The sequence below is a fragment of the Chelonoidis abingdonii genome, chromosome 3 (genome assembly GCF_003597395.2).
Source record: "Chelonoidis abingdonii isolate Lonesome George chromosome 3, CheloAbing_2.0, whole genome shotgun sequence".
In the NCBI taxonomy this organism is placed as follows: domain Eukaryota; kingdom Metazoa; phylum Chordata; order Testudines; family Testudinidae; genus Chelonoidis; species Chelonoidis abingdonii.
Window position 1 is genome coordinate 8,334,492 of NC_133771.1, and position 27,098 is coordinate 8,361,589.

At 42.9% G+C, this 27,098-nt stretch overlaps 1 protein-coding gene across 2 annotated transcripts in view; it reads right to left on the reverse strand.

Moving 5' to 3' along the window:
• Positions 1-27,098, reverse strand: part of LOC116828912 (kinesin-like protein KIF13B) — a 101,166-nt gene that overhangs the window by 54,627 nt on the left and 19,441 nt on the right. Inside the window, exon 3 of one of the 2 annotated variants that reach the window (XM_075063591.1) lies at positions 244-573. The exons of the other annotated variant lie outside the window; for it this stretch is intronic. Within the exon in view, the coding sequence (XP_074919692.1) occupies positions 363-573 (211 nt within the window). The 3' untranslated portion in view covers positions 244-362. Of the gene's footprint in view, positions 1-243; positions 574-27,098 lie in introns of those variants that run through there. 2 annotated transcript variants of the gene reach the window in all.

A 27,098-nucleotide genomic window follows, 5' to 3' on the forward strand; every position in this document is an offset into this window, starting at 1 on the left:
GTACCTATATTTAAGAAAGGGGAGAAGAGAGTGATCGGGGCAATTACAGACCTATTAATCTGACTTCAGTAGTTTGCAAGACTTTAGAACAAAATTGTGAAGGAAAGAATAATTAAGTTCATGCAGATACATGATAAAGGGGTGTAATGCTACATGTTTACCAAAAGTAGATGATGCCTGACTAATCAGATTTCCTGCTTTGAGAAAATAACTGATTTTTTTAGATAAGGGGAATGCAGTAGATCTAATACCCTTGAACTTCAGTGAAGCATTTGACATGGTACCACATGGGAAATTATTAATTAAATTGGATAAGATGGGGGACTAGGACAAGAATTGTAAAGTGGATAAGGATCAGAATACTATACAGAAAGATCTGGATTGACATTAAAGACAGAAGTGATAGAAATGGGGTAAAATTCAAGAGTACAAAGTGCAAGGTCATGCACACAGAGTCTAATAAAAAGAATTTCTGCTACAAGCTGGGGGCTCATCAGTTGGAAGTGACAGAGGAGGAGAGACACCACTTCATTTGTGGGTTGACCACAGGATGACTGAGCCAGTGTGATGCGTCTGTGAAAAAAGAAAACGTGACTCTAGGATACATCAGGAAAGGTATTTCTAGTAGAGACAGAGTATTAATACCATTGTACAAAGAACTGGTAAGACCCAATTTAGAATACTGTGTACAGTTCTGGTCACGCATGTTCAAGAAAAATAAATTTAAATTAGTACAGGTGCTGAGAAAAAGCTACTGGGATCATCAGAGGAGTGGAGGAACTATCTTTTGAGAGGAGATTGGAAGAGCTTGGCTTGTTTAGTGTAGCAAAAAGAACGCTGAGAAGGAATATGACTACTTTCTATGACTAAGCGTAAGCATGAAAAAAGAAAACAGGCAAACAAAAACACAGTTGACAGTTGGTTCTCCCTTTCCTCTGCATTCTACAGGACAGAAATTCAGCTACTATGTCAGCTTGCAAAGATGATCTTGGCCAACTAGCATGTTGCTCTCCATTTGTTCTATCATTCCTGGAAAGAATTTTGGACAAGAAAATTAATAGTAAGGTACCAGGCAAATGTCATAATTATAGGCCACCTAAACATCCTTGCCTACGCTAGCATTTTTCTTCAGATTTCCCACCATTGTTAGCAGTGGTGGAGCTCTAGTGTAACATGGACACAAATATATTTTAGCAGTTATATCAGCTAGACCTGTTAAGGGTTACAAGACGTGGTACTTAAAACAACACAAAGAGGAGTCTACACTAGTGCTTCAACTACACCACTAACAATGGTGCTAAATCTGTGGTAATAAAACAGTGGAAAGTCTGAAGGAAAAAAGCTAATATAGAGGTAAGCAATGAGACCAGACAATGCAAGTCGTTTAGAGCTCCAGGATGACATTCATATTCCAAAAGGATCAACTAGTTCACAGATTTTTCCCAGCAACTCAGGCCATCGAAGAATATGGCAGGTGCAATAAGAGATGTCCTCCTCTATGCCCCAACCCCACTCCAGTCTTGAAGCAATCTGATTTCTACTTTGATTAAAATATTTAATACATGTTAAATATTATCAGACTTCCACAAAAAAGCAAGCAACAACGAGGGGCTAAATATAGCTGATAAAGTTCTGGCTGTTAAAGCACACAGGAGAACAAGGGAATGAGGGGACCTTCACTAAACTTCTAACATCTGATCTTAAAACTAAAGTTAATCAAACTTGAGCTTCAGCAGAATGTGATTTGCTTTAAAGAAGTGTCAGTTTCACTTTGAACGCAGGTCCAGTTTTAAGCCTAAAGTGTTCAGCATCAAAATGGCTTCAAGAAGAAAACAAAATCCAATAACAATCTTTCATTAAAGGTGCTTCCAATATGGGATCTATAGTATAAGAGTTTTCACCCACCAAAATGTCTTACTTTACACTGTCTCACATATACACACACCGTTAACAAAAGAGTCTCTTCCCAAGGGCATCAAGGAGAACTTTGATGACAAAGTCACTGCAGAGAGCAATTGTGTCTCACAATCACCATGCCATTCAGGCTGAGCTCACTGAGGTTTTTAAATCAAACACAAAGAAGAAAGGGCAAACATGGAATTATTTTTAGAAAGAACTGCAGAGTAAAAATTAGGCAGATTAATATCAGGATTTAAAAACAGAATTCATAACCCGCAATATCTTGAACCGAGACCAACTGGTTGCTACTCCCCTGTTAAATTCAGTTTCACATAGTTTTCTATATTTTTCATCACGAGTGGAAGTCATCATATATTTCCAAAGCCAACAAAATCAAATGACTGTACAGAACAAGGATTGCTCTGAGGTTTGCATATCACTTACTGAAGTGCAATTAACTTCTTGTAGGTCCTACATAATGCCTTTCACTTGCACTATTCCACATGTATGGAATATTTCATGTTTGAATGACATGCAAATAAGAACACACATGCAAATAGAACATTGATTTTTTTTTAATGCCACATCAGGAAATATTCAGAGGTACAAGGTAGCATATAATAAACATATAATAAACAACTTTTTAGGTAAATCAAATTTGTGCCCTAATTAACTTGACAATGTTACTTTAAACCCATCAATGTTCTGCAGCAAAGATGACAAAATAGACAAGATGTCCAATTACCGTAACCTGCATAGTATGGCTAATAAAATCCTTAAGTATTCACCCATGCAGCTGACTAAACTAGTCTATGCAGCAGGTGTCGTATGTTCAGTTATGTCATTTGATGCTACATCAACGGGACTGTAGCAGGGTGGTTACCTGCTCCAGCCCTTCGGGGCTTAAAACAGCCTAGGAGAAGGCTGTAGCTGGGGCAAGAAGCCTGGGCTGATTGGGGAAAGTAGGCTCAGCTGTGGCCAGGTCCCAGTCAGGCCCAGCTGGCCCCTATAAGAGACAGTGAGACAGAAGCCCAGTCAGTCTCCCTCTGCCTGTAGAGGGAGAAGGGCCTGGATGCTTAGAAGCCAGGGACAAGGTACCTAGAGTGGAGCAGGTCTGGGGAAAGGCAGAGGAGCTGGGGAGCTCCAGCCGGGAAAGCCCCAGGCTGCGGCCTTGATAAAGGCCAGGACAGGTACTGAGGCTATAGAGGGGTAGCCCAGGGGTAGGCAAAGGCAGCAGGTCCAAACCCCTTTGCCTATGATGAATGGCTGATACTGAAGTCTGCCCCGGGGCGTGTCTACAGGGACACATTAAAATATCTCATTTCTATGGCACTTATCACTTAGTATCTAACATCTAATCCATAATTCCATATCTGGCTTCTTTAAAAGCAAGCAAGGCAAACAAGAGCCTATGCAGGGTGACTATGCATCCCAGTACTGGTGAATGTAAAATAACAAGTTTGCGTAGCACATTCTGTACCACCTCAGTGGGTATCCAGTGCTCAGAGAACTTTTTCTAAGTTTTGAAGTACCTTTAATGTCCGATTGTCTGGTGGCTTTATGCAGCCTCAAAGTTAGATCTGGAAAGAGTGAATTTCACCTTTTCTCCTTTGAGGACTTGAGGTCAGAACCAATCTCTCTCTATGCTACCCAGATGAAGAAAGAGCCCACCTGAGGCACTCTTCAGCCAGTCTGGACATTGAAGCTGGGGCACAGTTCAACAGCCTTCAGTCTTCCAAGGGCCTATATACCTGGAGTCTTGGTTTGGAGACTGGTCCTATCACCTACTCCATAAGGAAAGACCTCAGCCACACCTCCCTTAAGCACCAGGTCTGTTTTGAGAAAGACCTGCATGTTTCAGAGTGCTCAGGGACTCAGAGTGCTCGCTGAGGCTAAACAGACAGCTTGTGCTTTGCTATTACTCCCAAACAGGACAGGAAGTTCTTAAAAACAGGGAATCTGCTGAAGTCAGCCATGGCAGCCGGCCCTACTGACAACCACAGAGAGAGAAGAGCCCTTCTTCTCTAAAGGTGGTGAAGACCTACCTAAATACTTGAAATGTCTGTCTAAGTAATCACTGGAGAAGAGAGATTTGCTCTGACATATCCCATAAGTGGTAGAGACTGGATGTGGTGGGTTGATTCTGCCCTTTATATGCATTCAGTATGCACGAGGACAAGAGGGCACATGCACCATCCTGATTAGATATTGCTGACTGGAAAATTTTCCAACTCAAGCATACTGGAGGTTCAACCTCCTAATGTGCAACATGTATATGGACTAGCATTTGAAGCCCTTTTGCTGCTCTACTGGTTCCACTGAGAGAGGATGTCAGTTTCCAATGTTCATCTAGCACCTTATGTAAGCACTAGAATTTTAAACCAAAGGAAAAGGAGCCATGCATTTTACTCCCAAACAGACAATCCACAAATTAACATTTATGCAAGAGTACCACAGCTGATGTGAGACTGGAAGTTGAGGCCTTCAAGAAGGGGGGGGGGGGGGATTAATCAGATTCCCCCCCTCAACAGAAAAGTTCAGAAAATGATTGTTCTCAACAGCATGGGCAGTAAAATGAGTGCTGCAGAGTCATCCTGCCTCCTCATCTCTGACTTTATTTTTTCTCCTTGAACTTTAATTTTCACATTAGCCATTTAATGACTGAATGCCGCCAGAGGAAGAGTTGGGCTGTGCAATTCAAACACACGAGTTTCCATTAATTGTTCCACTGGACTAATGGAAAAATACTGCTGCTCCAAACAAAGCACAGCATTAAAAACAAACAAAAAAAAACAAAACACAAAAAATTAGTTGCATCCAGTGCCAAAACTGGAAAGAAAAAAAAAATAAGTGGATAAAACACACATACCACACACTGGAGAGGGGGAACGGAAAGATAAGAGTTTTAAAACTTTGACGTATAAAAGTTGGCTTGAAAGACTGTCAACATCAACATCACCATCAAAGAGATTTTTTTTTTTTTAAAAAGGGTTCTTTAGAAATTAGTACATCACCTAGCTTCCGATACCTTTCGTTCATGGATCTTAACACACTTTACCAAAGGAGGCAGCTATCCTCATTTTACTGAGGGGGAAGTTAAGGCACAGAGAAGTGATGTGACTTGTCTAGGGTCACCAGGCAAGCCAATGGCAGTCAGCAATAGAACTAAGTCCCAGTCCATTGCTCTAGCCACTGAAAGAGGATGTGGTTTTTAGACAAAATATTTAAAGCATTATTTTTCGCTCAACACCTATTTGACTCCAATGACTTAAACACACTTGGTAGAAAGGATGCCTTGTGAAAGATTCAACAAGCAGCCCCTTCAACTAAGGTGTGAAGTCTCTCTCAGTACATATCTGGGATATCAATGAATGAATTCACGATTAAGTATACATACAGATATTGCTTAATTCCATATACAAACATGTCATTTTCATCGTAGAGTAAATCAGCTGGGTTGACCTCAGCCTGGAAACCACATATATTTACTAGTAATTTAAAACGAAGTACCACTGGCCTAAAGGTAGCCTATTATCTTACTCAGCTTTTTGCGTAGTGCTTTAAGTTTTCAAAACACTGAACATACATTAAGCCTCATAACACGCCTGCTAAGTAGAAGTGGAACCCTGACTTTACAAAGCTCTTAATGGGCTTCATTTCAAAATCTTGGTAAAATTGAGAGAAAGGCAACTGTATTCAAGATTAACTACAGTCATTTGTTTAAAGTGTGATTTAGATACACTGAAGAGTAAAGTCTGTTGCTTAGGTGTGTTCAATATCTTAGATCACTACAGTATCTAGGTGCATAGCAATTCAACTCAAATCTATAACAGGCCCTTGATTTGGCAATAATTGCATTGAGAAGTGTGCTAGTCATCTTGACTGACAGTGCCGAGTAATTAGCAGTGCTACTGCACCACCTGCATTTTCAATGAAGGCTGTACTCTCAGGCCAGGATGACACAAAAGCATTTGGATTTCAATGGGATTTAAAAAAGCAGCAAAGAATCCTGTGGCACCTTATAGACTAACAGACGTTTTGGAGCATGAGCTTTCATGGGATTTAAGTTTGGGTTTGGGGTTTGTCAAGAGAAAAGAAAAAAGACACCAGGGACCTCCATACAATTCCCCACTTTTTTGGGAGGGGGGACTGGATAAACAGATTTTAAATAACTTGCCCAAAGCCACACACCCAAATCAGTGGCACAGCCCTGATTGGAATTTAGGAGACCTGACTTCTGGCCCTGTGCTCAGTTCACAAACACACCGCTTCTTCTGCCCACTTAAGAAAGACTCCTTCCATTGCCATCAGCTACCAGCATAATTTTGTCAATAGTCTGATTGTGGTGTGTCGCTTTGGGCCTGTTCCTGCTTCCAGTGGCAGAACTCCAACTAATTGCAATGGCAGCATGATCAGGCTCTTATGCACTATCTATCTGAGGGTAAAAGGAGGCACATTTGGAAACAACAGGAGACAAACAGTGAGAATACATTAAGCAGTAGTATAGGGGGTAGAGACTATATTTTTCAACCTCATGACAGCGGGCTAACTGTTAGAGCAGATAGACATGGTGCAATTCTTCACAGTTTCCCCATATCAATCCGATAATCCTGCATTAACAATCATGCGAGCCTGTATAGTGGTTTTGGAATAAACACAAATGGAGATAACAAGAAAGCTGCCAAACTCAATCATTTGTGTAGCCTGTGTAAGCAGCACTGAGATGCTACTGTGTCAAGCAGTAGTATGAGATTATCTCCTGTTCTAGGTAAAGACAAATCCAGATCTCCTAAAATGAATCAAATCATCATATCCTTTACCACTGAAATGTATCGCTTATACTGCGCCCATCATGCTGATATCCAAGTACTGGATGAATGAATACCCATTCTCTCATTCTAAGGCCAGAAGGGACCATCATTTAGTCTGATCTCCTGTATAACACAGGGTTCCAAATTTCAATTGGTTGCCCAATAACATGCGTTTCATTAAAATATACATCTTCCAGAAAGGCATCCAGTCTTGATTTCAAGACATAACAGATGGAGAATCCTCCATGCCCCTTGGTAGTTTGCTCCAGTAGCTTTTTCCATCTTCACTATTCCAAATTTGTGCTTTACTTCCAATTTGAATTTGTCTGGCTTTAAACTCTCAGTCATTCATTCTTGTTGTATCTTTTTCTCCCCACCATTCAACTCTTGTGGCTGGCTGCATTCTTTATAGTGCCACAGCTGCATGCAGTATTTTACGGTGTGCAGAATCCTTTACAATAAGTTGGATGATCCACAAAATAACAGAACCCCTTGCCTTAAGGGCCTACAGTTTAAATGCATATATGGTCACAATACAGCTCACGTCTACATGTATAAAGGTACAAGTCATCATGGTATCTCGGCACAACAAAGAAGGCCTTTTGTTTGTAAGTAGAGGATGATGCTTATTTGACTACAGGCTGTTCCAGACATCCTAACCATTATGTAATGAGCTCACTACACTAACAAAATCAGTTAAATGAATTAAGAAACAAGGAATAAGCCAGCTAAAGTAATTATAAAATATATTTTGTTTTGTTAAAGTTGAATGACCAACAACTCTGTTGCTAATGGGAACAAATGTAGTTTACGATTGTAAAAGCCAAGTCACAGAAAGAAACAAAAATTCCTAGCAAAGAATGAGGACTATTAGTTTTTAGCCTTGACAATGGTCCCGCTTTCAAGAACTCTTTACTATACAGAAATGAGAATGGTTGCGGAGAAATCTCATTTTTCAAGATCAGAGTAAAAGAAAGTCAGAATTCGTTTGGCATGTGATAAAAATCAGACAATTCAATTTCTTTTAAAAAAAGAAGGATGACATACGTCAGTCCAACATTAGGTAATTACCACACCTTATTAGGAACCACTTGGCTATACAATCACATATACTGTTAGAAAAAAGTAGTGCATGTTGGAAGCCTATTATTGTGAAAACTGAAAGTGTAATTTTCAATATGTGAAAACACATGAACCCCTCAAGGGAATCCCAAATTATGGCAGCAATTATGCTGAATTAAAACCTCTTCGTGGAATTGATAAGGTCCCAGATGATACATAGGAAGATACCAGTATTACTCTGCAAATGGGACAAGGTGGGAAAGAAGAATAAGATAATCTTGCCATTCTTACCAACTTCATACACTCCTATTTATAGACTCTCTTCCGTGACTGATAACAGCAGATAAGCAACACTCAATGGGCATGGTTTGCAATCACCTGCACGTCTACTGATACCAGTTTAGCTTTCTGTTCCATCATAGCAAGCTGCAGTTGAGAAAGAAGTTTTCCATTGCAATAAGCAATCTTAGTCAATCACACACAACCCAAGACTTGTTTTTCACCTGCACAAGGTGCTCAGCATCAGTGCATGAATCCACATCCATTGTACTAACCCTTCTTGAAAAAAAACAACAGTACATAAGTTCTTCCAAGGCACTGACTCATGATACACACACTGTATCTACAGGGTTGGTTCACTGTATAGTCACAAGGAAGGTCACACACACTCATTGCTCAAAATAAATAAAATGGGTGAATGGGAGATGCAAAGTCAGCATTTTTGGTGAAGGCAGCATGCAAAGCTGCCTGGCCACGCCTCCGTCTAGCAGCTGAGCGAGGGGGATGTTCCTGCTTCCAGGAAGCCACCCCAGGTAAGTGCCACCCAGAGTCCTGCCCCCTTCCACACCCAAACTCTGCTGCTAGAGGGAACATGGGGGCCTGAGACTGGTGCGCCTGACGCAGGGGCTGCCTGAGCTGCCCCTGAGTCAGGCACACTGGCCACTGCAGAAGTCACAGAAAGTCACGGAATCCATTACTTTCCATGACAAACTCGCAGCTTTAACAATGAGTGTACAGAAAACCCCAACAAGTAACTACAGTATTAACTTGTCATGCCCTTCCCATGCCCGTGTAAGAGGAAAAATGAGCTGAGCTTCTTTGGAAGTGAAGAAAAGCACCTGTCATGCTGCTAGAGGAATTACCAGCTGTGAAATCTTGGAAGGAAAGATTGACAGTTCTGCCTAAGTAGGCCTCTAAAAAGGAACATTTTGAGTCTTGACAGTGATCCTTGTTCACAAGGAGAAACATGCTCTGCCCAGACCACAGCAATATGAAGGATAAATAATCGAAGTTGTCCAACAATTGAAATTGGGGACAGTGTGGTTGTAGCATTCCCTGGAGAACCAGGAACATTCTGAGGCAAGATAAACCTTCCAGGGAGTTTAAAAATAGAGCTTGAAGACTTACAACTGTGATGTGACCGTGGGCTTGGCTACACTGGAGAGTTGCAGCGCTGGTGATGGGGTTACAGCGCTGCAACTCACTCTGTGTCCACACCTGCAAGGCACAGCCAGCGCTGCAACTCCCTGGCTGCAGCGCTGGCTGTACATCTGGTCTGCTTGGGGTTTAACAATTGCAGCGCTGGTCATGCAGCACTGCTCGTCAAGTGTGGCCACCAAAAGCGCTTTTATTGGCCTCCAGGGTATTAAGAGGTATCCCAGAATTCCTGTCCACAACAAACCAGAAGAATGGCTGAACTACGAGCTCCCCGGACCTACTTATCTAAAAAACAAACACAGCTGCTCTTTGCTCCAGCAAGCAAGCGGAGGCAGGGGAATTGCTTTGGAATGTTCACAGCTGTTTGCTTGAGGAGAGAGGGGAGGGGGGAGTCCGTGTTGAGCAGCTGGTTATGTGGTCTGAAGGCTATTTAGGAGTGCATAATTTGCATTTAGTGAATATGAGAGAGGTGGGGGAAGGGTCAAAACTTTTAAAATGATTGAAGGTAGGTGCTGTGTATCTTCCAGTCCTTAGAACTTGCAAGGCAGGGAGCTGACAACAGTGTCAGCTCCAAAAATCCACTCTCTCTGTCTCCCCCACGCTCCCTGTCACACTCCACCCCACCCCCCTGTTTTGAAAAGCACGTTGCAGCCACTTGAACGCTGGGATAGCTGCCCACAATGCACCACTCCCAACAGCGCTGCAAATGCTGCAAATGTGGCCACACTGCAGCGCTGGTAGCTGTCAGTGTGGCCACACTGCAGCGCTGTCCCTACACAGCTGTACAAACACAGCTGTAACTCCCAGCGCTGCACATCTCCAAGTGTAGCCATACCCTCAGTGGATGAACACCAGCAAGCTGTGAGTACTGTCACACACTCGCTTCTCTCTCCTTTGATTCCATGTCCCAGAATTGTTTGTGCTGCTTCAGCGTAGGCTCAAACTTTTGCAAGTTGTTTGATAGTTTAAAACTGTAAGCACTGGATGTCAACAGATATATGTCACAATGACTAAGACAAACAATGCATAATTGATACATTCTTACTACAAGTTGTCTGAAAGGCATTTTTCACAAAGCCATTAGATTTAAAGGGTTATCGCTGCAGCCAGAACACCTAGAATTCCCTCCCTCCCACCCGCCCCCAATCAAGAGGATAAAGTTTGGAGTCAGTAGAAACCTACTGAAAACAGCTCACAAACCAATTTGAGCTCACAATTCCAAAATGTTCTAGAGCACTCTATGGCTAGCTATAAACCACAAAGCCACTAATGTATTTAATACCAGCCTTGGTAGCAGTAAGATGATCTGCCAGATAAAAACCCTGTTCTCAGCGAAACTGCAAGCTGTATTCCCCTGGCCTCCATAAAACACCCAATGGCAGCCTTCATAGTGTAGTTAAAGAAAAGAAAAGAAAAAAAAACACACAGCAACACTGGAAGTAGTTTGATGCTTGGGATCCACAAACTAACAGCGAAAGGAAAAAGTGTAGGACATCATGCCTTACTGAAGGAAAGCAGTACTGGGTTTACAGTGGTGCTGGGCCCACGCTCAAAGGGGGCCCCAGCCTGACCTGGCCTGCTGCTCCTGTGCTGAGCCCCAAGCTGCTGGCTCCAATCCACCCCCCTGACCCCTCCCTCTCCACCACTCACTCCTCTCGGCCAGCTAGCCCAGGGCTTCTCTCCACCTCTCGGCCCCGCCCACCAGCTCTTCTTCACCCATGGTCCCTCCCCCCACCCCCCAACTGCTCACTGCTCTCCTCCAGCAGCCAGCCAGCTGAGCCAGCTGAGCCGCTGCTGCTCTGAGCCTCCGGGATGATGACCATCCATCTCAGGCTCCCCGGATATGGGGCCCACTTCTCCCTGCCCCTCTGCAGAAGCTGGGGGCTGGGGAAGTCGGCAGCTTCCCCCCATACCCTTGCAAGGAAATGCCTCCTCTTCGCCGTGGGCACCACCAGTGCCAGGTGGACAGGGCTGGGTGTCACTCTGTGCTACTGAGATTCAGCTGTCCTGTCCCCTAGCACTGTGCTGGGAGGGGGGAATCCATGCTCTGTGCTGGCTCAACAGGGCCAGTGAGTGCAGCCAGGGTGCAGAGTGTGGAGGAGTGGGTCTGAGGGGGGGTATGTAGGGTGCTGGGCTGTGAGGGGGTGGGGGGTCCTGGGGGAGATGTGTGTGTTTTGGAGTGCTAGGCAGTGGGGAAGGTCTGTGTGTGTGTTAGGGTGCTGGACAGTGGGGAGGTCTGTGGGGCGCTGTGTAGTTGTGGTGATGGGACTGTGGGGAAGAGCACTGAGGGGTTGGGGAGATCTGTGCCTGTTGAGGCGCTGGTGGAGAGTCTGTGTGTGGCACTGTGTAATTGGGGAGGTACTGGGCAGTTGTAGTGGGGTTGTAGGCCAAGGGGCACTGAGCAGGTGTGGTGGCGTGCAGGGCACTGTGCATTTGTGGAGAGGGATCTGTGGGGGGTGGGCACTGGGCATGGCAGGTAAAGGAGGCGTTGGGCATAAGGAGTCGGGGGTGTTAGGCGGGGGGCTCTGTTGCACAGCACAGGCCTAACGCCAAGGGAAAGGGGCATGCTGGCAGCACAAGGCCAGGCTGGCCAGTGCACGTCTGGTGATTGCCAGTTTGTAAACAATGCCCTTGCGCTGGCCTGAGCTGAACGGGGCTGCCCTGACATTCCATGCCCCATTGCCCCTGGCCTGCTCCTTGCTCCAGGGACCAACCTTCCCATGCCGCCATGCTCCATTGCCCACATGGGGGGGCCCACTAATATGTTTGGCACTGGGCCCACAAAAGGTTAATCTAACTTGGTAGGAAACAGTTGGGTTTTTGTTTTGTTTTAAGTGATGATCCTTCATAGTCAAAAACTGGCATACCATGTACTGCAGGGGTGGCCAACCTGTGTCTGAGAAGGAGCCAGAATTTACCAACATACATTGCTGAAGAGCCACAGTAATATGTCAGCAGTCCCCCATCAGCTCCTCCTTCCCTCCCCAAGTGCCTCCTCTAGCCAGCAGCCCCACCGATCATCCCCATGCCTCCTGCTCACTGCAGTCAGCTGTTTCATGGCATGCAGGAGGCTCTGGGCAGAAAGGGGGAGGAGGAAGAGCACGGCAGGCTAGGGGGGAGGGGGAGAACGGGGTCAGGACCTGAGGCAGAGCAGTGAGCAACCCCGGCACATCGGAAAGTTGGCGCCTGTAGCTCCAGCCCCAGAGTTGGTGCCTATACAAGGAGCCGCATTTAACTTCTGAAGAGCTGCATGCGGCTTCAGAGCCACAGGCTGGCCACCCCGATATACTGAATAAGTAATAACCATTGGACTACACTCCTCCAGAGAAAGCATTCGCAGGTGCTAATCTAATTTACTGAACACTCTCAACAGTACATGAGAAATCATCATCATCTTATTTGCAGATGAGTCTATCCCACCTGTAACAGAAAAGTAAAGTGAGCAACTCTTTCCAGATTCACTAGTTATGCTACATATGCAAGCCATTAACCCACTTATAACAGCAAATTTTAAACTGTTTTTAATCAGGTTACCTGACATTTAAACTTGGAAGGTAGATTGGGCCTAAAGGGGTCCCTCAATTTGAAGACTTGATATTTTGCTTGCAAACTTTCTGTAACAAGCTCTTCCCTTACATGCGCCAGCTCAGAATCTTCACTCCCACACATGCACACACAATTATACAAGAAGAGAAACATCAGATCACCTGTTTTCTGGGGTCAAATAATGAATGTACAAATGACTATGTTTCTGTATTACTGAAAACTTTATTTAATACATGCAAACAAATTTGCAAATAAAGCATACTAGAGAAAATACTTAAAGAACAATTACGCACTAGCAGCAAAGAATCCTGTGGCACCTTATAGACTAACAGACGTTTTGGAGCATGAGCTTTCGTGGGTGAATACCCACTTTGTCAGATGCATGTATTCACCCACGAAAGCTCATGCTCCAAAACGTCTGTTAGTCTATAAGGTGCCATAGGATTCTATGCTGCTTTTATGGATCCAGACTAACATGGCTACCCATCTGATACAATTATGCACTAGATGATTTAACAGGGCTGTGGGTTTGTTTTGTTTTGTTTTAACTCTAATGTCACAAGCTGTTCTACTCTGAATATTTGGAAGAATCTGAATGTTTACTAAAATGGATACTGTTTACACACTAAAAAAATATTGATCTTACAAGCCCAGCATGACGGTGTGGTACATTAACTCAACACAGTGAGAGCTGTATGACATGATATGCAGAGCTTTTTTTGAGCCAAAGACCCTGTACGGCCAAGCTCATGTGGCCTCATCTGAGATCTGAAAATGGTAGTGCCCTCCTTAAAGATAATGAATCCAGCAAAGAACACTGGAAGGAACACTACCAAAAGCTTCTAAATCAAGAATCGACTGTGACTGACTACAACCATCAACTCCATCCCTGAGCACCCAACCTGGGAAACTCTTGCCAACCAACCAACACCTAAGGAGATTTGCAAAGCAATTAAGCAAATGAAGAACTATAAAGCATCAAGTCCTGATGGCATAACAGCTGAAGTACTGAAAATAGGGGGCAGGGGGGAGATGGAGGACAGGACGGACACTGAATAATAAGCTTAATTTGTTGCTCCTCAAAATCCGGCCCATCGAAGAAATCCCTGCTGATTTACGTAACGCTAACATTGTCATCATTTTCAAAAAGGGAGATAGTTGCCACAGTTGGCCCTATCAAGGCATTACCTCCCTCTCCATCACTGGGAAGATTCTTGCTAGAATCTTATTGAATCGCCTGCTCTCTCTTGCAGAGGAAGTACTTCCAGACTCCCAGTGTGGCTTCAGACCATCACATGGCACCACCAACATGATTTCTACAGGCAGACAGATCCAGCAAAAATGTCAAGAACAACACCAGGAGTGTATATGGCCTTTATCGATCTGACCAAAGCCTGTGACTCTGTCAACCATGACGTTGTGTGGAAAATCATGTCAAAGTTTAGCTGCCCAAGCAAATTTGCCATCATTGTAAGATGACTCCACAATGAGATGACTGCCTCCATCCTGTGCAGTGGCTCTACCTCTGAGCCCTTTGTCATCCGAACTGGCATAAAACAAGGTTGTGTACTAGCACTCATCCTTTTCTCCATTTTCTTAGCAACTATGAAAATGCTAACCCAAGACTGTCTACCATAGGGCACTGGCATCCAATATCGGACTGATGGCAACCTCTTCAACCTTTCTTGTCTCCGTGCCAGAACTAAAGTAATATCGGCAACAATAATCAAACTCCAGTATGAAGATGATTGTGCTGAAGTTGCACACTCAAAGGATGATTTACAAACAGTCCTTACTTGCTTCTCTGAAGCTTACAAAAGCCTAGGTCTAACGCTGAACATCGGCAAAACAAAACTTCTCCACCAGCCAGCTCCCAGTCAATCATCAGCCCCAGAAAGGAAGATCTATGTCAACAAAGAAGAACTGGAAAACGTAGAATACTTTGCCTGTCTTGGCAGTCGTCCCTCACAGAGGGCAGATATAGACATCGAGATTCAGCACAAAATCCGCTGTGCCAGCCTTGCCTTTGGCAGACTGTCTCGCCAGGTGAATGTTCAACAATCACATCAACAGAACACACACTAGATTTTTAGTTTATAACACAATGGTAATCCCAACTCTCCTCTACGGCTATGAGACTTGGGTGACCTATAGAAAACACCTGAAAAACCTGAGACACCAAGCACCAGCACTTTCTTCAGATGATCCTCAACATAAAGTGGGAAGATTGCCACACTAATGTCAGTGTCCTCACAGAGACCAACATCTTCAGTGTTGTGGCCCTGATTATCCAGCACCAGCTGAGGTGGAGTGGGCACTGGGTGTGCATACCTGATATACCCTCACCAAAACAACTGTACACTCAACTCACCAAAGGAGAAGGGAAACATGGAGCTCAAAAGAAACGCTTTAAAGACCTCCTCAAGATAAACATCAGGAGATGTGGTATCGACACCACACCTTGGGAGATGGTAGCCCAAGATAGGGATAACTGGCGAAGACTTGTCAGAGAAGAAAGGTCCACTTTTGAGGAAAATCTCCTTGCCCTGGTCGCAGAAAAATGCCAGAAAAGAAAGGGCAGACAACTGTCACACAGCAATCATGGCCCTACCCTGACTTCCACTACCACCTGCAACATCTGCCAAAGAGCCTGCGGCTCAAGGATCAAACTCCTCAGTCACCAAAGGACCCATACAAAATAAAACCTGTGAAAGATCATCCTCGACCTTGAGGGATCGGCAACATGACACTGAGAATTCTAAATCCAAACACATCAGTTTACAATCTGGAACAGACTATGTTTGCAAAGTTGCTTTTTCTTGTGCAAGGAACTGGATATATTCACTACTAATGCTACCAACAAATTCATATTGAAAAGGAAAGCACTTTTTCAGTCTCCCACTACCAATTCACTGACTCAGAGCCATCATTGTTTTGAGTTCATTCACCAGTAAAGTAGTTTCTGCAGGTATGAAATAATTACAGCACAAAATAGTTGGGCTCAAAAATATTAACGCCATCTGCCACCTATAATATCTGGCACCTATCTGATAAATCCTATGCCTCCAGAACGAGTAATTTCAATTTATGCACAGCTGCAATGCAAAGAAACAAACAATGTTTTGTTCTAACCATTCTGCTTTATGATATTTATGCAGCATCCCATCCAGATGAAATGGAAAGGAGAGGACTGGGGAGAGGAAAAAAGTTTCTCTGGAGTAAATCTCAGGATACCGTGCACACACACAAACCCCTTTGAAAACAGATATCACTTTCTGCTTCACAACTCCTGCAAGCTGTCTTCTTTTTAAGGGTTAGCAACATTAAGCTACAAGGTAATCACCCCATTACAGGTTTGCTTTGCATTTAGTAGGTGGCCAAGTGACAACACTCTTCTTGGTCAAAGACAACACCATGGCAACTGTGCAGAGTTATATTGGGGTTAGTTTAAGACCCTCGTGGGCTTCCCTTTAGGTCTGCCACTCACAATAATTTCAAACAGCAGGAGTTTAAAGAAGCATATAGACTCCCGGATCGGCAAAAACCCCATCCAAAACAATGTTGCTATAATTCTTCCACAATATTAAACATGCAGTTACAGCTTATATACAAACCAACAAAGGCTACAAAGACATACATAAGAATATCCCACAGCTGCTCAAAATTCAAGCTATAATATACCTGTAATAGGTTTTCTTTAAAAGAGACAAAGATCTTCTATACACAGACTGTTTTTATCTGTTTATATGGTGGTTATAGTACTGTATTAATTGACTAAATATGAAAAATAATCAGTTTCTGACAGCACTCTAAATAACAGTGTGAGGTTTTTATTTTTTAAATTCCTTTAGAAATCGTTTTAATGGGGAATTTTTGTTGCCGTCTAGGGGTTAATATATAAATGAGAGAAACTGAACTCACTATAACTGAACATTTTAAATATACATGCTTTTCAACTAATTTTTCAGCTAGTCCTAGTAATTTTATTAGGTTTAGCCTTTCAAATAGCAATTTGATTTAAGTAAACTGTGTCCTTTTGAATTGTTTTTATTATATTCTATAGGTCTCTGAATGCATATACACAGGAAGACAGCAAACAACTTCATAAAAGCATTTATATTCCAATTAGTTGCTGTTTGTCTGGAGACACAAACACCCTAAATTAATCATTAAAGCATCACGAACTTAAAGCCCAATTTGTGATGAGAAAATAAGCTTCATTTTTCACAACACACGTGCTTCCCCAAAACTCTTTTTACTAAGGATCTTACAGGCTTTTTCCAAACATTAAGCCTGACAAACCCAGGGTTAATGTAATCACTTTTGCAAGACTTTTATAGCTTGTCATGTCAATGAAGAATTTCGAATTTGAGGTCACAGCAAATCTAAGACACAGGTGGGAACAGAATCCAGGAATTCCTAACTTCTAATTGTCTACTCAACCAGTTGACAACACTGCCTTGGGAACTGTACTGTAAGTAATCTAAATTAGAAGTTAAATAGTTTTGCTTTACCTTAATCTCTATTCAACATCATGCTTTCATTGACACTACACCTTACATATGGAATGCTTTCTATAAATCCATATTTAAGGCCATTATTCATTCTTTCACATCTCTTCTAGATGATACAGAACTTTGATTTGTTTATTAATAAGCCTAATTCATAAGAGAATAGGGGTGCTGACTTCCTTACCACCTTGCAGATTAATCTGTCTCTCACGTTCCTGCAAGCACATTAATTATGGACACAATAATACAGTGATTACTAAATAATACTAGTTAGCGTTTATGCTAAATACGGTCTAGACTTAGGACACATCTTCACTAGCAACACTTTAACATGGCTTGTGTAGTTGCGGCACAGTGCTGGGTTTTTATTTAAAAAAAACAAAAATCAACCCACCTCCACAAGGGAAATAGCTCACAGCGCTGTCTACACTGACATTTTACAGTGCTGAAACTTGCAGTACTCAGGGGGGTGTTTTTTTACACTCCTGAGTGAGAACGTTGCAGTGCTGTAAAGTGCCAGTATCCAGAAGCCCTTAGTCAGTCACTCACTGCATCTTAGCCCCTAGAATGTTTTCCAAAGGCTTTAATTCCAAATAATGTTAATGCCTTCATTGTATAAAGAAGCCAAAATTTCATTTTTATCTGTGTACTCCAGGCAAACTGGAGAATGAAAAGAAACTGAAGTGCAAAAGAAATGTAGTTCTGAGCACACCTGCATATAAAACTTACAGCAATCTATATTTTAGGGGAGTGAAATATTTCTTTAAAACTATTTTACTTCTTCCCCTTCTGAAGATGAACCTGAAGGAGGTGAGAGGAAGGAAAGGAAAAGGCTGTAATACCAGAGTTGCATATATATTACTATGGCCTAGTATTGAAACTGGTGAGCTTATTATACCCATGAAAGTAGTTCTTAAAAAAAAAAAAAAAACAGTCTGATGGAAAAAGTCAGCTGACCACTCTAGTGAACAGAACATCCCGCTATCACAGAAGTCCTAAGAACTCCCTGTTAGTATGCAAATTCCTCTGGAGTGGGCTAGTAACCACCTGATAACAGTGAAGTACCATAAGGGAAACCGCAACAAGAGCTGGAGAAGAGGAAAAGGAGAAAAATAAGATTAGACAGACAGAGCCAGAATAAAGACTACAAAAAGTAGTCAAATATTCTCATTTCAAAGATCCACAAGAAATCACAGACATCAATAAAAGCAGCAGAGAGTCCTGTGGCACCTTATAGACTGAAGACGTACTGGAGCATGAGCTTTCGTGGGTGAATACCCACTTAGTCGGAAGCATTGCTGCTTTTACAGATCCAGACTAACATGGCTACCCCTCTGATACTAAACATCAATAAATGTGTCAGACTATTGGTGATCCTAATCAGTTTCACCTTGCAACTGATTTCACAAGTTAAGCACCTTAGCTTGGTCTACATGTAGCTGAAGTCGACGTACTTAGCTCGACTTACTGTGGTGTCTTCATCGGGTTGAGTCAACTGCTTCCACTCCCCTGTCAACTCTGTCCGTCCTTCTAGGAATTGATGGGAGAGCACTCAGGGGTCGATATATCATGTCTAGATTAGACGCAATAAATCGATCCCCACTGGATCGATCACTGCCTGCCGATCTGGTAGGTAGTGTAGACATACCCTTAGTAGTTAGCATGAGACTATTCTATTGTATTTACTGCTGCAACCAGTGGAGGTTGGGTCATGAAGGGCTGTCCTCTGCCTACTCCCAAGGCACTATCATGACGTATTGCAGCTATGATGCAGCATACAGTAACGTGCATCTTCTCTGCTACACCTACTTGTGCCTTACAGCCCTGAAAAAGTTAACAGCGTATCAGTTTGGCACAGCTCTTGTATAGAGCGCTAAGAATTAACAGTATTACTTCTGCAATGGCTATTGATAGGAAATTACGGTCAAAGGAATTCATATTTTGGAGTGAGGGGCAGGGAGAAAGACAAGACGTTTTGTAGAGGGAAACCATGCAGATGACTGTTACTGGGGTCAAAGCGCACAGGCCATAAGACACTACTCTGGAGTCAGGTATATAGCTTATTTGCTGTTGGCAGTTTGAGTTCCAAGCTAGATGGAGTTCACCACTCAGCTCTTGGCTGCTACTTTTGTATCAGTAAACAATTTGCAGTGAATCAGTAGAACGACCATCCTGTCCTCCCAGAACAGTCCTCATCTTTCTCCAAAAGTCTGAAGGCTTAATACTGAACACCTTATGTTCCATTTTATACTCAACTGCTTCCCACACTCCTCCTTAGTAGTGCCGGTGCAGCAGGCCCTGGGAACCCATTCTCTCCAGCAGCACTGCCAGGCAAAAGCTAGCACCATCCAGGCTGGCAGAGTGGAACCTGGGCAATGGCGGCAACGAGGTGGACAGAAAGAGGTTCCAGGGCCCTGACCGGGAAGGGGAAGAGCAGGAAGGAGAGAAGAGTAGTGGGAGTTGAGGAAGACCAAATTATTATAATTTAGTATTTTGTATTATAGGATTACTCAGTTATTTTAGGCTGAATTTTTAATTACATGTGATTAATTTTATTGTGAAATCTATGTTACAAAACATTTTTTATCAAATGTTTATTACTGTCAGGAATTCTGCACCAACAAACTAAAAATGTTGTGCCAAAAATTAAAACTTCTGCGCACAATATTTAAAAATTCTGCATATTTTATTTGTCAAAACAACAATATAATCATTACAGTTTCAATTATTTGTTTATAATCTCTTTAAAAATACCTGTCAACAAGTATGTCTGTAACAATGCAGACAACAAAAAAGATTCAGAAAATGTTTTGTTAACCAATAGATTCCTTACTAGGAATATTAGTACAGAACTTTGAGTAATAATTCCTTTAAACTACAATACAGAAACGTATTTCCCACACTCCTCAGAAGCAGTGCAAATGCTTTGGGGAATCAGGTAACAGAGAAGCTGAGGAAGAGGGAAGAATTGCTGGGAACGAGCCTGGAATGAACCTTGAGGGTTGCTAGGTGTGGGCTGTGAAAGTAGAATTAATTATATTGTAAAAATAAGAATGGATTAAAGAAATGTCTGCACCTTTAAGCAAAATTGTTGGAATGTTGCAATCCAGGTGTCAGGAACACAGACATTAGCATAGAACAATTGCACCGTTTAAGGGCAATTGGAAAAGTATTAGCCTTAGATCGATACCAATCAGTAGGGACGTGGAATATGCATGCTGTGTCACAGGTGGTTTTTCCTGTCTGTTGCTTTCTTTGTCCCTTTGTCTAAACTCCTGCCCTTTTATCTGTATAAATAAGATAGCTTGTGTCTTGTATGGGGCTCACATTATCTGGGTGTATTAGCAGAGCGCTGTGCTAATAAAACAGAGTGGTCTGACAAACTGTGAGTCCTGAGTCTAACTTTGACAGGGCAGAAGTACTGAACAGGGTTTGGGGGTTTTTTGTTTGGTTGGGGTTTTTTTGGGGGGTGTGGGGGAAGAAGAGGTGGAGAGATTGTTAGGTAGTTTGGGAGCCTCCCCTGCGCCACACCCTGGCAGACACCTAGTCTCTCCCATTCAGCCAGGCGTATCTGCCCCTGTCCCTATGTGGCCCTGCACCCTCACTCCCCACATCCTCATCTATTCCTGCATCTTCACTCAGCCAGACAGCTGCCCATCTCCATGCGTCCCTGAACCCACACTCAGCCACCCCCTCACCCCCATGTGTCCCTGCACCCTCTTCCCCCATCCCCATGTGGCCCCGGTCAACTCTCCCATTCAGCCCCGGTCAACACTGTCAACTCACTAGTTCCTGTGCCCCAGTCGGTCTCTCCCCTCCACTAGCCCTTCTGAACCCCAGTCTGTGTGATCCCCCCAGAAGCCTCATGTGTCCTGTTCTGTCCACACCCCCTTCCCCTTTATCCCGTGCCTCCTCACCTGGCCCCATGGACAGGGCACTGGGACAAAGGCAGCCTCTGCCCTCTCCCTCTCCACAGCTGGCTACTCCAGCCCATGAGTCAGCTGCCCTCTCTTCTGGTGTCACATCAGCCGCTGGTGGGAAAAATGTGTAATTGCAGCCTCCCTTTGCCTCCCTGTCAGAATCAATTATTCTGCCGGGGGAGGAAGGGGGGGGAATCTGCAGGGGATATTAATTCTGCACTTGCACAGTGGTACAGTATTCCCCCAAGAGTAGTTTATATAAACTAAAGGGGTGGGGTTTGGGAGTTTTTTTTGCTTATTTATAAAGCTCTAATTCTTAGCTCCTTTCTGCCTTTGATCACAGGTGAGTGACAGATGTTCCACTTTTTCTTCATTTTGCTAACTGGTCACTTTATGGTTCTGAAAACTTTATAGGGCTATTTCTGCAGAAAGGTAAACAGAGAAAGCATGGCAGGGAGACCATACATATGCATGTTGAGGAGAGACACCAAAACAGACACTACTGCGCCCACTGTTAGAATTCAATTAGCAAAGTGACTAGACGGGGAACTTTAAAGACTGCTAAGTAAATTGGTGTGATGATCCAGTTCTGGCGGGCCCCAACTGAGAGTGCCAATTCAGGACCAATTGCTTAAAACAGGGCAGTTACAGCCCAAGGCTGAGGTTTTCCGCCTCTAAGGCAAACCAAACTAGCCAGACAAAGTGGACTTCAGTTTCACCCCACTGACTAACCACAAGTTACACAAGCAATTTCCTTAGACCCTTCAGTTTTCCAGTATCACCACCTGTCCCACTCGTCCTGGGAATGAATGGTTATGAAACCAACCCCAACAAAAGAAAAAGGTTCTCTCGATCCCAAAGAATCAAGCCCCAGGCCAATATACAAATCAGATCTTACCCACAAATCACACTGTTGCCAATCCTTTAGAATCTAAAATCTAAAGGTTTATTCATAAAAGGAAAAAGATATAGATGAGAGCTAGAATTGGTTAAATGGAATCAATTACATACAGTAATGGCAAAGTTCTTGGTTCAGGCTTGTAGCAGTGATGAAGTAAACTGCAGGTTTAAATCCAGTCTCTGGAGAACATCCCCCGCTGGGATGGGTCATTCAGTCCTTTGTGCAGAGCTTCAGTTTGTAGCAAAGTCCCTCCAGAGGTAAGAAGCAGGATTGAAGACAAGATGGAGATGAGGCATCAGCCTTATATAGGCTCTTCCAGGTGTAAGAACACCTCTTTGTTCTTACTGTGGAAAATTACAGCAAAATGGAGTCTGGAGTCACATGGGCAAGTCCCTGCACACCCTGCTGAGTTACAAGGCGTATCTGCCCTCTCTCAATGGGTCAATTGTGTAGCTGATGGTCCTTAATGGGCCATCAAGCAGGCTAGGCAGAGCTAACACCAACTTGTCTGGGATTTTTCCCAGAAACACAGCACAAATTTGAAATACAGACAGTATAGATCCAATACTCATAACTTCAACTACAAAATGATACAGACATACAGACAGCATAATCATAACCAGCAACCCATAACCTGGTCTTACATACCTTATATGACCCCCTTTACATAAGATTTGGTGCCACTACAGGACCTTGGTTGCAACCATGTTCTATATGGTCCCAGATTATATCAATATCATCATAACTGGTTCCTGTGATTATTATTTAGATGCTAACATAATACAAATACAGGCTCCCAAATGAGGTTAGAGTCTCATTGTGCTAGGTGTTTAAGATACTTCCTGCCTCAAAAAGCTTACAATCTAAAGAGGCAAGACAAAGAATGAGAGAGAGAAAAAAAACCACATTAGACTCATTTCCCAGATGGGGAACTGAAGCACAGAGGATACACAGTTGGGAATGAGCCTTGCAGGTATACAGATTGACACTAGCATGCCAAAAATACTAGTGTGGACATTGTGGCTCCAGCAGAGACTTGGGCTAGCCATCCAAGCTGAAACCCAGGGGACCAGATGGGCTTGAGAACCTGAGTTGCTGCCTGAGCCACAATACCTACATCGCTAATTTTAGCACACTTGCTCAAGCCCCACTAGTTTGAGTCTGTCTACCTGCACTGGGAATCTCACTCCCAGCAACAGTGTAGATATAGTCAGAAAGATTAAGTGACTTCCCCAATGTCAAACAGGAAATCTGTGGAAGAGTTATGAACTGAATCCAGATTTACCAAGAGGGTCAGTGCCTCCACCACAACAGTGGTGACTTGTTTTTCAAAAACATACAAAATCATAGCTGAATGAATAAAAGGGAAGACCGTGGCTTGCTCTAGTTCCTTCACCATCACCACTTCTCAAAGGGACACTCACCTATGGGCTAATGTTTACATTTTTTTTCCAGCAGTTCATGCCCTAAAAAGACAGTTTATGATTTTTAATCATGTAATGTAAAATAACATTGTTTTGATTTTAAACATTTCCCCAGCACTGCGTGTAAATTCTCAATGCACAAGAAACAATACTAGTGTACAAGAAACAAAGCTAATATGGCCAATCTGTTTTTATTGTCCATGCTGAAGGGATGCCAATAAAACTAGATGAAAGCGACAAAAACTGGATTACAAATTTTCAGTTGTAATAATCTCAGTTGCAGCAGGTAAAGTATGTTTTTAAACCATCAATTTAAGAACTGTAGTGTGTCCTTTAAAAAGAAGAGTGCCACGAAGTGGCAAACCTTACTGTTTTTTCCACTGTGAGGACAGATATTCCAGCTCAGAGGAAAGGGTGCTGCTTTTTGAACAATTAACAGCAGATATTGCATTCCTGTATAACAGGCTTATAAAAACAACAAAAACACCTATAAAATGCTGGATTATGTAGGCAGGGAAGAGAGAAAATGGTCTTTTCCTCTGTCTTTTGCTTAAGGGTCACTGACAATAGGGCTTTGGAGAGAAGCCCGGAGTGAAGCGTGGAGCAGTTCCGGAGCAGTGGAGTTGCAGGTTTTTGCCTGGAGCTGGAGCACAGCTCCAAAGCCCTGATTGACAAAGCTAGAACAACAAAACTAAGAAGAGTACCTTACTCACTCAAGATTCCCATTAATTAAGATCTTCCCTATATAGTTAAGGGTTGGAAATAAAAGTCCCCAGTTCTGATCTCAAATCTGTTTTCCACCAACTTTACATTTGTGTAAGTGACGGCAGAATCAGATCAATGACCCTTACTTGGGCTGTCTGGATGTAATGGACAATTAAGTACATCAAAGATTAAATTGGAAGAGACAATTTAACTTTTGAGAGCTATAAAATTATTACCTCCCCAGGAATCTTCCAAACACCTCAAATTATGAGTTACAAATTCTAAACTATATTGTGTGCCAAGTTTAAAATTCCTCAGAACAATGAAGACACCCCCACATTAACATACACCTCTACCTTGATATAACACTGTCCTTGGGAGCCAAAAAGTCTTACCATATTATAAGTGAAACAGCATTATATTGAACTTGATTTGATCCGCTGGAGCACGCAGCCCCACCCCCACGAAGCGCACAGCCCCACTCCCCCGGAGCGTGGCTTTACCGTGTTATATCCAAATTTGTGTTATATTGGGTGGCATTATAACGGGGTAGAGGTGTATATGAAATTCATCTCTGACTCAATATCCCTTAATGAGCCTACAATCATAGGCACTTTCCTTTCCACAGCAGGTATGGAATAATATTTAGAAGACTATATACAATATTTCAACGTGTACACTTCAGTCCTTCCTCACCAAAAAGCTATGAACCCCCATAAGAATGCACAAAGCTTCTTTAACTACAATTATTGGTCATGTTAGCATACAGAGAAGTTTGAGAGGGAGAGAAGGACAACTCCCTTCTGAGCAAGGTGTGAGTACTAATCTCGAGGTGAGTGAGCTTGTTTGGTTCTCTGTCTTTTAGGTTAAAGTCACAGTGTCACTTGTGATTGCGTGTCTGGATATTTTTTGAGCCTTTGTTCTCTTTGTCATCCTCAATCAGCCTTGTGATCACCTGTATGATTAACAAGTGGGTAGGGTTGACCTAGAAGAGAAGAGATTAAAAGCCAGAGGCTAAGCGACCGAAGGAACTAGCAAACAGGGAAGTTGGAGAGGAAGTTTGTAGGAGGGAGACGTAATATAATGACTATGGTTACGAAAGGCTGCATAAACAGTGCCAGTGCTGCTCCTGTCTCCTCCACCTGCACCTGTATCCAGACAGAGAACCTGACCATGGATGCCTCTACCCAGACGTGGATTTGCACATACTGTGACCTGTATTTGCCTTCGTAGAAAGCCAAGCTGGGGAGACTATCCAATGTGAAAGGAGTCTGCTGGTGGAATCTCTCAGGAAACAGGTGGGAAAGCAACAGGAGGAGATGGCTAGGTTGATAAGCATCTGTGCCCATGTCATATGGAGACCTCCAAGGTTAAGGAAAATATCCACCCAGAGAGGCCTGCTCTCACACCACTGGGGGAGGAGAATGCAACTTAGTCACAGGGAGGACACTGGCTGCTACTTACCTCTAGTAGCAGGCAGTGCTCCACCCCTGCTCTTAACACAACCACCACAGTGATGGAGAACCATTATGCTGCCATTGCAAGAGGGGATGAGGAATTGCCCCCAAAGGTGGAGGAGAAGCTCTGTATCTCCAAGGCTGGGAGGACTGCGACCACCACTCTCAACAGGGTAACAAGTCTTGTGGATGAGGAGGGGAAGTGGCAGATGTGGTATATCTTGACTGTAGTAAGACTTCTGATAGTGTCTCACATGACCTTCTCATAAACAAAACAGGGAAATGTATACTAGATGGAGCTACTATAAGGTGGGTGCATAACTAGTTGGAAAACAGTTACCAGAGAGTAGTAATTGGTCCATAGTCAAGCTGGAACATTTTCATTCTTTTCTTATTTAGAAATATGTGGATTCCTTTAAAGGCACTTTACCTTCACTGCAACAAACTGACAAATGAAACCAGAATTTCACACATTTTGCTTGGACTTCAGGACAGTGATATTAATTAAATGAAACTATTGAAGGAAATGGCAAATTAAAACATGTTAAGATACCAAGATGACTGTATCTGTATTACATTTACAGCCTTAAAAGGAAATCCATGGCCTGGCATACTAAGCTTTTGATGTAGACTAACTTTTCCGAAGGAAAAAAAAGCTGTGGCAGTTCTTTGTAAATTGCTATGTTGACATAAAAACCTGACTCTCATTTGAATATTTCCATGTAGATGATTTTTCCAGCTTTCATATGCCATATATAAAGACTCCTGTTTGTTTGCTGAATCATCATTTATGATTTATCTTTACTATTGTCAGTTTGCACTGCGACTGGCCTACGAACGATATACTTCTTGCATGTCATCTACAAGTAGACTTGTTCCTCAATTAAAAAACTTCTCCAACTATTGAGAGACATTTGCCTGAACAGCAAGCTGCTTAACAACTAACACCACCAGGCCATAGAAAGCAGAAGACAGTTTGCAAGTAGGTCAACAATGTTAAAAGATATTCCATAACTTGAAGCTGTATTACATATCCTGTAAAAAACAAACACACCTTTATGTAAGGAGAACTTAAGGTTGCAGGCATATTACAGGTGGTTTGATGATATCCATAACATCCTGAAAAGTAGTGTAAGAAAAAAGAAAAAACATCTAAAATGCAGAGTAGGAGTTGCACTTCTCAGACTATAATTGTTCACATATGGATGCCACCTTACCTTCCCTTCTTTGCAAACAGCATAGGTTATTATAGATTTTAACAGATTAACAAGACTACATAGAAATTTGTTTTACCTCCTGTAATAAAGCCTCTGTCCCAAATCTGGACCTTAGCGTCCAAAATCTGGGTGCTTAGCATGAACCTCCAAGCTTAATTACCAGCTTAGATCTTATCTCGCTGCCACCAATCAGGATTCTGAGTACCTG